General features: G+C 39.5%; 1 protein-coding gene across 4 annotated transcripts in view; it reads right to left on the reverse strand.

The window, feature by feature from the left end:
• Nucleotides 1–1,911: 1,911 nt before the first annotated feature.
• LOC104150004 (BDNF/NT-3 growth factors receptor) overlaps nt 1,912–12,427 on the reverse strand; it is a 213,159-nt gene continuing 202,643 nt past the window's right edge. For all 4 annotated transcript variants that reach the window (XM_068924589.1, XM_068924588.1, XM_068924590.1 and 1 more), the window contains 2 exons: nt 7,696–7,854; nt 1,912–7,206 (listed from right to left, as the gene is read on the reverse strand). In XM_068924589.1, coding sequence (XP_068780690.1) covers nt 7,021–7,206; nt 7,696–7,854 — 345 coding nt within the window. In that variant the 3' untranslated portion in view covers nt 1,912–7,020. The remainder of the gene's footprint in view (nt 7,207–7,695; nt 7,855–12,427) is intronic.

The raw sequence follows: 12,427 nt of genomic DNA on the forward strand, positions 1-12,427 counted from the left end.
GTCAGCAAAGGAGAAGTGACACCGCAGACTCACACCGTAAGCATCTAGGTACTGTGGAATTTTGCACTGGGTTATCTGTTGAACATCCATACTGATATCTGTTGACCATACTGCTGACCATACTGCTGAGCATCCTGTTGGTATCCATACTGCTATCAACTGAGGCCATCTGTTCTGTTGTGTAACTGTGGTCTGGCATTGATCGACTGAATAATGAACTAAGCCTGGGAAGGATAAAAGGGAGTAAGCCACATGCCTCTGGTGTGCACTCGGACTCACCGTCAGCTGGCCTGCGAACCCGACAACCCACCTATCAGTGGGGACGCCCCTGATGCCAACTGCCGGGGAGAACCTGAATCCTCTTGGCATGGCTCAAGCGTGGTGAGAACAATCCAGGGAAAACTCTACCGGAGGGGTGGCCCATAAGGACAAGGAAAGGGTGAGAGTGGTCACTCTACCGTGCATCTGAGAACAGTTATTGTACTGTGCATCCGTGGCTTGACCACAGAGCTCTGATATATGTATTCTATTTTTAGTTCTTTACTATACTTTTTAGCTTTGTTATACTTGCAGATTGTCTGTTGTTAATTGTTTAGTGTTGTTCAGTGTCTGTCATATGTGTAGAACTGCTTAGCTCTAATAAATTCTCACACTGGACAAATGATGCTCTGTCGAGTTCAGTGCAGCTAACCCCAGAATCCGAAAGAATCCCGGATGCTGCTCTAATCGCACGTCACAGGAGGAGAAGCCATGGGGTGGCCATGCACAAGTGGCACCATCTGGTCCTGCATGCGGATGCCTTAAAAAATCCCCTGGGAAAGGGCAAAGTGGGGAGGAGTGCCCGGGACCTTGTGCCCACAGTGCTGGGGCAGCCAGGCACCACTTACACAGGCTCAGCGCCGGGAGTCTCTGCAGGCAATGAGTCTCACCACTGCCAAAAGTACTTCATTGCAACCAGTCATCTGCGGCGAGACGGTTCATTTCAGTATGGCAACAAAACCCATTGGCTCTGGAAGGGATCCAGCTTCCACCTCGAAAGCAGATAAGGCAGTTTTCACTGGATGAACATAAGTTGCTAACAGCTTTTTAGTGCAGATCAAGGTTCTTTTCATAGCTTTGGACAAACTTTATGCTGAGGTGGCATCTTAGTGGATCATTTTCCTTTGAACTTTTGAATGCTTATAGACAGCTCCTCTAATCTCAGTGAGGCCTCTTGGCAGAGAGGGGCAGACGCAGTCATAAGGTGGCTCTCATATTGTTTTGTTCCAACCTTGAAGGGTTTGGTTTAAATCAATACTTGTGGAGGGATCTTTAATCAAGTTGCTGAACCTATGTTGGATGTCTAGGCACTCTATGTTCTGAATGTTAATAATTATGTTCTTCAAGGACTTGGAATTAATGCTAGATTTGTTCACCATATATTAATTCTAGACTGGCACGAGTTAAAAAGAACAGTCCTATGCTCTGCTACATTTTTAATGGCACTGTGGTTTGAGAGACACATTTTGCAGAAAGCCAGAAAACTATTTGCAGTCAGCATGGACACGTTTCTTGAAGGCCTGTTTGTACTAAAAGATAAATAGGTATATTGCTCCCCAAATGAATAAGTGTTCAAATAGGATCTTCAATTTTGAAAACAAAGAATAAAAAAGAGCCTAACAGATTACATTCAGATGGGATATTACATTTTCTTATTGCTATGGGACTCTTCTTTCCTCACCTAGGAGTTCAGTGACCTGTTTTTGTTCAAGGTTTTAGAGTGCAAATATGTCCTAAGCATACTAAACTTTTCTTTAATTTCACTCTTTTCAAAAGGAATGGAGCTAAACAAAGGCATTCAAATAAAAGAAAATAGTACACAACACTTCATGAAAATTGTACGTCTTTTAAAGTAATCGTATCATTCTTTTGGATGACATTGTTTATTGTAAGACACCATTTTTATTAAATACACTGTAATACAAGAGACTTTCCATGTCATGTTGAGAGAAGCTGGTCACGTGATTCACAAACAAAACTTTTAACACTGATACCTAGGCATCACTTTGAAATCAGCCAAGATGCAATGAAAGTTTTAAAGCAATGACTTGCTATAACAAACTGCAAAACAAGAACTACTAAATATTCACATGGAGACATCACAGTAAAAAAAAGAAAAAGAAAAAAGAAAGGAGAAAGATAGCTCTCAACACTGGGTCAGAGTTTAGTGACAATATAGAGATCTATATTTATATGTAAATATCTCCCTCTTTCTATCTCAAGTGACAGAGATATCTAGAAATACACAAAATATAGGTGGAGAGCAGGGCTGGGACAAATATTTCATAATTAATTGATTCTCTCTATTGGTGATGTAATTAAACATCAATGTTGAATTAAATTACTTTTATATAAAACATTCTTAGCTGTTTTTCTTTAAGTTACAGAAAGATACATATAGGCTGCAAGATATAGGCCTCTGGAAAGATTTGATTTGATCTCCATTTTCTTACATTTTCCTATCAAATAGCCTCACTACAAGCAGATTCTATTATCCTTGCCCAAAGTAGTCAGCATTTATTAAATACCAGCTGGTCATCACACAGAACCTTCCACAAGCAAACAAAAACCCCGCATAGACCTGGTCTAGAATGCATAGACTGTAAAATAAAACACCCATCATTTCCCATATCTTCTCCTGAGACGTATGTTTGAAAGATGGAAAAATAGTCACTTGGTTGCTGTTGTGAAATTCACAGTGTTTTCCCTGCAACATGTAGCCTTTTTTTTTTTTGCTTCATATTTGTGATGAATGTAGCAAAAAACCCAAAGGCCCCCCCCCCAAACAAAGGTGTTTTAACTAAGGCTCTTCAAGAACCTCTTGATTCAAAGCAGCAGTGGTTCATCCCAGCCCTGACAACAAGAAAATTCAACTTCCTGTGCTATCAAAACCTTCATCTTTGATTAGAAACCCTGATCTCTTCCCCAGCCCCTCCCCACTCCCCTCCCTCATATTTTATAGCAGTATTCGAAATTCATTTACAGGTTGCAACAATCCAGAGATAGTCTTGTTCTAACAAACACATGCATTGTACCTTAGTCATCCAGTGACCTGATCATTTTATTGGGTTATATCTTTCCTTTTTAAAGTGTTTTGTAAAAGTCTACATCAACCACAACAAAAACAATCTCTCAAAAAGGTGGGGTACAGAGAGAGAAAGAGACACAAGGAAGGAAGGAAGGAAGGAAAAAGAAAGGCCAGTTATTTATTAAACTGTAGACAATATATAGATATATTGGTTTACAAATCAAAATAAATGAAGTCCTTTTAAAAAGGGTATACTCCATCATGCATCATGGGGTGCTGTTGCTTTACAAATATCTGTTCTCCATAGCCAGTTCTGAGTTCCGCAGATTTATTGAGAGTGAAGGACAGTGTGTGGCAAATGCTGCTATTATTACTGCCGAATTTTGGTGTTCTCACCATTGTCCTATAAGTTGTGTTGCAGTCTGAATAGTCCAGCTCATTCTTGGAATTATTTTGTTACTGCAGATGAGTATAAAATGCTAATGGAGCTGCATTGTTATTCCAGGACAACAAAACAACAATAGCACAAAGCCAAAAATGACAGTAAATCAAACTCTGCTTTTGGAGCTCAGAAGCTAATCTGTTCATTTCCTTGTGAGAAATCAGCAAGTGAGATGGGAGTGGTAGAAATGTTTTTATGCAATCATTTGGGGAAAAAAGTGCTTGTTGCTATCTCTCTGCAATTCTAGCACTTCCTCTGCTGCATATCAGGTTAAAAAAAAAGTTGAATCTTAAAACCATAGAAAAAGAAATATCAAAAGAAAAAAATGATTTGGGTTACTCAGCAGACTTTTATCAATTTATTAATAGCACTCTATTCTAATTACCATTTGTAATAATGTAGGTGTATGTAAATTTATACATATACACACAGCCCATACATAATGTGCATGCATGTCTGCACATATATAAATAAAATACAACAGACATAGGCATACATGTATATACTGTGTGTGTGTATATATACACCATATGTAAACATACATATATAATATATATTATATAAATGATCAGTTCATAGCATAGTCCAGAAAGACTTTTTAAATGAGCCTGATTGATTGATTGTCATATTTACTCAGTGTATACGATTTAGCTGACAGTGCAAGTGTGATGAATGTGCACATATACTCACCCTGTATTGTGATTTAAGCACATTTCTTCTTCGTCTCTGTTCATTCTGCTACACTTACCCACCTTTTCATGAATAAATGCAAAATATGTATAGCTATAGTTAATAGCTTGTCTACTTTAATTATACATTTTATACACTATCAAGAACATTTATGATATAGGTCAAGGTTATCCATACCAGTGGCTCTGTAGAACATTTGGTGCTTTAGAAGTTTAACATACTGCTATGTTATTGCACAATGCATTGCAACACTATTTATTCTCTGAAATGACACTAATAGTCTCACTAGTAAATCAAAAAAGAAGATACCACTAAATACAATTTCAGGGTTTTGTTGGTTTGTTGGATTATTTTTGGTATACATTATTTCAGTGCTTGGAAAACCGACCTGGTTGCTTTCAGGCTGGAGCCTGCTTTCCAATAGAAGAGCATCTCAGATGCATTTTTCTTAAGCTCCTAAGAAACTAAGAGACAATATAGCAGGCAGAAGCTTAGCACCTCTCCTTCCACCACCTGCAACCCTCGCCCACTGCACAGCCGCAGCAGGCTCTGACACCTTCCTTCTCCCCCTGCTGTTATATTGAAAATGAATTTCAAATTCCTTCAAAAAATAAAACTCAGATTCTCAAGAGGATGGGTTTCACTGGATGCTCAGTCATTATCTAGCTTTCTGTGTGAACTTCCAAGACAATCTAGATAAAATCTTAAGGCCCATTTTGTAGGAATCTTCCTCTGGCTTTTTGTATGTTTCCAGTTCAGTAGTGGTTAAGAAATAACATCTAGTTTATTAAAGAATTACTGAGTATGGCTTTATAGTTACACTGTCATATTTATTTGTAATGTTGCCTTTTCAATGACATTGAGAAGGGTAAAACTCCATCATTGTCCAGTGAACTTTTCTTTTGAAAATGTTCAAAATCTTTATGACTAGCTCTAAAAGCTTCTGAAGTTAAAACCTAAAGTGCCTCAATAAATAATATATGCAAGCAAATTATATATTAAACGTTATGGGAACACTTACAAAAATAAAATGCTTAATTTATTAAATAAAATGTCCCCAACACAAAGATGAAGGACTATTTTGATCTGGCTCATATCAATAAGAAAAAACAAAACGAGAAAAAGAAAAGAAAGATCACTTTTTTGCAGTAACACCCCCTCACAGAGGAAGGCGAAAGTCTTCAGGAACAGGTAAGGTAGGTTTTCATTTGTAAGAATTCATATTAAAAATAATTCTAACTCTAAATTTGAAATCTTCAACTTCCGGTTTGAAAAATAACAGATATGCCCATGCAGTTGTCATCAACACAGTGGTCATGCAAATGCTGTACACATACAATGCCCATCCAACCAAAAAGAAATAATTTAAGAAAGAGTGGATGTTGGGAATGACAGCACTAGTACCGATACAAACATGGTGCTGAGCTCAGGGTCTGTGTGCTCTGAATAGTAAGACATAACCTCAGAGTCGCATTTGTTTTCTCCAGGGATCTCACTCTATCCCCTGCCATGGCTCAAACATAACTAGTGATCTCTGTGTTTTAGATTACTCATGTACTATCAGCCTATTGTATCTGTAACATTGTAAAGGTGTTTTAACATAGCTAATGTCCTCCATTAGCCTCATTTAATGAAATATAAGTTATACCATTATGAGTACTACCATTCCTACTAGGGTGTACTACAAGATGAGTGTTTCTGCACAAAGGGCATTAATTGACAAAGACCATGGTTTTGGTTGCACGGTTTAAAAAAAAAAAAAAAGGAAAAAGGATTGAGGAAGGAAGGAATATGCTGCTGGACAAGCCCAGTATAAGATACACTTGCCCCAGCATCGCTAGCTTGTCCTATCTTATCAAAAGCCATAGTTTCAACACTTGATCCTGAAATTAATACTCTACATTAATAAGCCTAGCTTCAGCCTTTATTACCAAAGACGAGCTGGAGAACATTTTTATATCAGTGGCATGACAATATCCTACCAGAAGACAAAATAAGGGCATGTGCTTAGTTTATCATGATGTAACATAATTGTGTGCAGTGCAGGCAGCATCTTTTTCCCTTTTACCACAGGCTTGTATCTGGTAACAAAAAGTGCTGGCCAAGCACCTCCTTGAACAATCCCTTTACTCCTCAGAAAGACTCTCCAGGGAAAGTGCTAAACTCCCTCTTGCCTTCTATCAAATCGTTTCAGTGTTTTTTCAGTGGGGTTGGATACCATCTGATCCCATAGTTCCTCCAGACAGTGGATCACACAATGCTGTCTTCTTTCCATCTGGCTTTATCTCCGCAAGAAATATGCTTCATGTAGTGAACCCTAGTCTTCTTTTTCCACATGCTGAAGCAAAAAAATTGAGGTGAATCCATAGAAACTCCCAGTATCTGTACAGCAGAAATCACAAAGTTCGAGTCAAATATATTTTTCCCTTTTTTTCATCCACATCAAAGGCATGAATACAACAAGGCATTGTTAGTTGTGGTGGGCAAACTGGAGAGTCTGCTGATATAACAGATCAGGTTTTTAAGGCCTTTGTCTATGCAGTTACAATAATGCAGAAGCCAAATTGATTAGAAAGAGAGGAGAGAGGAAAAAAATGATAGAAACTGAAAGACAGCGAGATAGAAAAGAGATACATCTCAGTAATGTCTAAAAAGTCAATACTGTGTCTACAGATGGAGAAGTGCACATTGCTTGCCCTTTGAAAGCTTCTCCGCAACTTTGTCATTAATACTGTCAAAGTTAAGAACATATTTTAATGGAGTTCAGTGGCAGTTGAACACATTCATTCACGTAGCCCATAAGAAGAAATGCTAGGAGGTATTAGCCTAAAATATCCAGGTAGACTGGAGATGCCTTGGCCAAGTTCTGGAGGAGGGAATGGATTTCTTTGATGTTGAGCCTCATGTGAGGTTCCCGTTGCCAACAGCCTAGCATCAAGTCATACACTTCCTTGGGGCACGTACGAGGTCGCTGCAGGACTCGGCCCTGAGTGATGCACTCAATCACCTATGAAAAATCACAAGGAAAGGATCAGTGTGGCCACACAAACTACGTGGGACTCACCCATGGAAGAAGCAGCTGCTCATAGCAGTCTCAAGAGATCTCCAGATTCCTTCAATTTATTGAAGACTGGTTTAGGACAACCACTCTGCGACAATGACATGTCTTGATATGCAACAGAAATCACCCAAAGCCAGTTCAGGAGACAGGTAAGCTCCTTTCCATTGCCTCATGGTCTTTCTCAACACCCAGAGTAGACTCTATCTTACACAAAAGAAGAAGCTATATACCAGCTTGGTACAGTCCTACTTAGATAACTTCCATCCTTCCACCTTAGGGAGAAAAGGGTGAAAAAGATGAACTTCAACTAGTGTTCATGACAATACCATAAATACTTGATATCAGGGTTATTGCTTTTACTAAATACATTTGTTGCTGTCCTTTCCACAGAGAAGCCATACCATCAATTAAAATGCCACCCTCCCTTATACACACCTCATTGTTTGAGAGCTGATACCATGGCTGTTTGCCATAGGTAAAGATTTCCCATAATACAACCCCCAGGCTCCAGACGTCACTTTCTGTGGTGAACTTCCTGTACATGATACTCTCTGGAGGCATCCAACGAATGGGCAGCATGGTGTGACCCCCAACCTGAGAAAAACAAAGGAAAGAGTCAGAAACAATTCCTCCAGACTCTCATGGGGAAGAGTGTCAAGATGCTAAATCAGGGGAATCCACATTTTCTTTTTTCCCATCTGTCGCCATTCATTTAAGCTCATAAGAACCAGGGAGCCATGATCTAAACTCCTCTCTCCCAGAGCAGCAATTACTACCACAATAGATTTCTCAATAGAATCTCCTAAGGAATTGTTTCTGAAGAACAACATTTCTAACATTTATTTGGCATCCCTTACCCAAGGAACTGAATGCACTATAAAATTATTGATTAACTAAGCCTATCAATCCATTTTAAATTAGGCCAGTTTTACTCTCCATTTTAAGATTGGGGAAACTGAAAGATGCATGTAATAAAATCTGCAGTGATGTTTCTCCTAGAAACTGTGATTTCAACTGAGATCCATGAAGACACAGTGGTCTGACCACATGACACAGTAGAATCAGGACCTATATGTTTTAATTTCTTAATTTTGAATGAATTAAAACAATGCTATTGTCTGTGGATAATTTACAAAGTTAATCAATGCCTCAAATCATTTTGTTCCACATTAACTACCCAGTGCTACATAGCTTCACAAAAATTTCAATCCTTTAGATATAGTCACTTGATAATAAATAACTGGTAAAACATGGATTCCTGTCCCAAATCAACACAAGCTGAATTCTCTAGGACTCTTTTCCTGAATGAATGCCTTTCTGAAAGTCTCTAACACATTCTTCATTTTCCCCAAAATGCTACACTTTCTTAAAATTGGGTTACTTAACCTCAATTTAATTTAAAAAAAAATCTTACTTTTACTTCTAGTTTCTGAACAATTTATTGTTCCTGGTATGTCACATTGTGACTGGATCAATCAATGAATAAATCCACTGTTTTAAAAGAGTGTAACCAGCTGAGCTACTGTGATACAGATATATAGATATTCTGATGAATTTTGCATTGAGGCAGCTGTGAATATTTGCAAGGAAGGAAAAAAAAAAGGAAAGCTTTTTCAAGGACATCTAACTTTTGATTAATTCTCATTTTCCTGACTGAAAATGTATTTAGTTATGAAACCACATTTGCACTTTCAAGATTCTGTCAATTCAAAATATTGTTTCTCCTTGTGGGACTTTACATATGTTGTTATAAATAATACCCTCCTTGTTCTAATGTTGAAACAGTAAATGGAGGGAAAACCCAATAGAAGCTCAGTCAGGGTTCACATTATTTCTAAATCACTCAGAACATCTGTTTCCAGCTATTTGTCAGTAATTCAGTGTTAGCGCAGCCTACCAAAAATACAGCTATTGGTGTTAGCACTCAACCCTGTTCCATATACTGTCACAAATCAACGCTCACTACTGATCCCATCAAAATTGAAAGTGATGCTAAAACTTTCATAGATGTGGTTTATTACCAGGCACATCTCCTCCTCCCCCTACCTGAGATGCTGTGTGAGCAAGTGAGGAATATTTTTGTCCGAGATGCCAACTGACAGGCAGGACTCCCAAGTTTAAGTCCTGGCTATGCTATGGATTTGCTTCTGACTCAATACAGGTTGCAGTGCAGAGGTTTCAGTGCCATTCAAAAGGGGACCCAACTCCTGCTGCTTTCAGTTGAACTTAAACACATACAGGTGAGCACTCAGTTGACAGAGGATGGAGGCCCATTTTTAAGTGCTTTGCTCAATTAGGCACATTTGTCTCTATGTTACTGCTTACCCATCTGACAGGCAGAAGTACTGCAAGGCTCCATTCAGCAGATTTTTTTAATGGTCTTTGACTGAGAAGTCAATCAACAGCACAGAGAGTTTGAAGTAACATCATAATATGCTGAGATGCAAACAAAGCTTCAGTTTCCCACGTTATCATAAACTAAACCGAACATGGCAACCAAACAGCTCCAAATCACCACTCCTACTCCCTGCTTGAGTGGTATTTCATTAGAAAGTCAGAAAAGTTAGTCCCTTAGAAACATGCAGCTACATACACCTGGCCAAAGGGCAAGTGCCATCAAAAGGTGATTAGTGATGAGAGGCTTCTGATCTCATTAAATATTAAAATGGCTCTTAGATCTGCTCATCATATAGCTTCCACAATTGGTTGCTTTCAGCAATTTCTTTGAGTCATTCCTTAAAAATTAATGAAAGCTATAAACAATAAAATATGTCTCTCTCTATTTTTTCTTATTTGTCACAGATTTTTAAAAAGCAATTAAAAAACAACACTGTCCAAATCTTATTTTCCCATGGTTCCTTGCTACAGAACCACAGTGCAGTTGTGGTAGGACTGTGTGCTGAGTTTTCAGTGTCATTTGATGAAATAAATACCCCTAGAGCAATGATGATAAATGACTGCCAAATGATGGATGTTGCAATGAACAGAACTAAAACATCACAGATCTAGTTGTCTCTCTTTGCAGTCATAGCAAGACTGATTCATCAGTACTGACACTTACCAAGAACTCAATTTACAGACAAGCACAAACCACAGGGCTTTTTGGCATTCTTCACAGGGCTGCACAACCCCACACCGCCGGGGATGGAGCTGTGTCCTTTTCTGTCCCTGAAGGCAGAAAACTTTACCAGGCAGAGTACTGGGCTAGGACCGAGAAGTCCTGAGGTCCATCCAGCTCTATCACTGCCCTTCTCTATCATCTTAGACAAGTTACTTCCAACACCTTAGAGTCTTTGTGAAAATAATATTTAGTCCCTTGGCAAAAGCATCAATAAAAGGTATTAGCTATTATTATAAAGGGTCTTCTTCTTGCCAGACTGCATTGCAATAAAGACAGATGTGAAACACTTGACATCACCTGTGGTGGGCTGAGCATCTTCATCCTGTCTGGTCCAAGAGCACCTTCAACTCCCTGGTACGTTACACTGTAACTGTAGTGCTGCTTGATACACATCATTTTAAAATGATCATGCACTAAGCAGACTACCACTGCAGGTAAACAACATCTTTAATATTCAATCTAGCTAAGATTATGACAGGTTTGAAAGCACTACATTTTTAACTTAATAAGCTATCACTTTAAAAATCTGTATTGTAGAAATTGTATTGTAAATGTATTTTACATTTTTACAATGTATTGTAAAATCTGGGTTTGTACACATCCATCCGTACATTCAATGTAAATCCAGCTTTGTGGCATCTCACAAATATCACCACAGACAAAAGCCCTCAGCTGACTGTCCTCAACCTGCAATTTCCCTGCATCACTCAAAAATGTAGAGCAGGTTGACACTCTGCTCTGGTCACAGTTTCAACCTCTCCTGCCCAACTACCATGGGAACCCAAAGCCCTGTTGTCCCATGAAATTCTCCAGTGTATTCTGGAAATATTTCTTTCCCTGTTGGCCCATGTTTGTGAGCAAATGGATATGTTCTCTTGTAAAGAATGAGCAAATTTAATACCGTGCTCCTGCCAGGAGGCTATGGCAGGGGAAGCCCAGGGAAACCAATCTACAGAGATGTGGAAGAAACAGGGCCCTATGTGGAGCTCCACAGATAAGACGCAAGCCAGGGGCTGGGAAAGGCACAAGAAATAATGTTGCTACAGGTGTCACCCACACAATTCACTTCAGGCTTATCCCTTGCTCATGTGCACCATGAATAAAGAGAGGGCTGAGTGGATCAGTCACACTTCTGCAACTCATATCAGCTGCACCCCAGCCTTACCATACCAGCGGCGAGGTCTGAGGAGTTGCGTGTTTGGCAGAGGGTTTGGGGGCTCTGGAGCCAGGCAGTGGGGTGCTGCAGGGGCTGACCAAAGCAGAGGGAGCAATCTCTCTTCCTATTTAATGCTGGTGGCCATAGATGAAGAGCACCCACCGCTGCTCTAGAGGGAAGTTTAAACTTCCTTTGCTGCTATGCAGGTGCCTTGTTCACGTCTTCATGAGACACAGCAGTGAGAGGTAGGTCCTGGTCTGCCATATGACTGACCTCTCAGTGCTGTTACTTCCCATGTTCCATGGGAGAGGAATGTCCCCACCAGCATCTTCCAGAGGGACTGAATGCATCAAAATATCAAAATGTTCTGCACCTTCCCTATCCACCAACACTCCTGGAGAGACCATCAAATCCAACCACCAGCTCTTGCTGGCATCATATTAGATAATCCCATGTTTTTGATCTCCAGCTTTAAGCAATAAAAAACTACAGGTACCAACTGCATAGCCTTGGAAAATAGATGTCTTCATTTACGTTCACAATTCCCAAGTTCCCACGATTCCCTCAGTGCGACATTGTAATAACGTGACACAGTGCTTTGTATATTCTCTAAAGACTAGTGATGCTTTTTGCCAACAGAATAAAATTGATCTGTTTACTTGCTGAGCCAAATGAATCTGCGTAAGTAATCCATGGGTTTCAGTCCTGATCCTGCCCAATGCCCTGTCTGGCTTGACTGCTGCATCTCTACAGAGCCCAACTGATCTTAGTGCAGCTCTGCCCGAGGACAGACCTTTCGCAATTCAGGGAGGTCGTCCTGAGAGCAGCAACACAGTTCAGCAGATGCTTCAATTAACTTTCATGTGACAAGTATATATTCAGTCTCTTTG

This window comes from Struthio camelus, chromosome W (genome assembly GCF_040807025.1).
Source record: "Struthio camelus isolate bStrCam1 chromosome W, bStrCam1.hap1, whole genome shotgun sequence".
Taxonomy (NCBI): domain Eukaryota; kingdom Metazoa; phylum Chordata; class Aves; order Struthioniformes; family Struthionidae; genus Struthio; species Struthio camelus.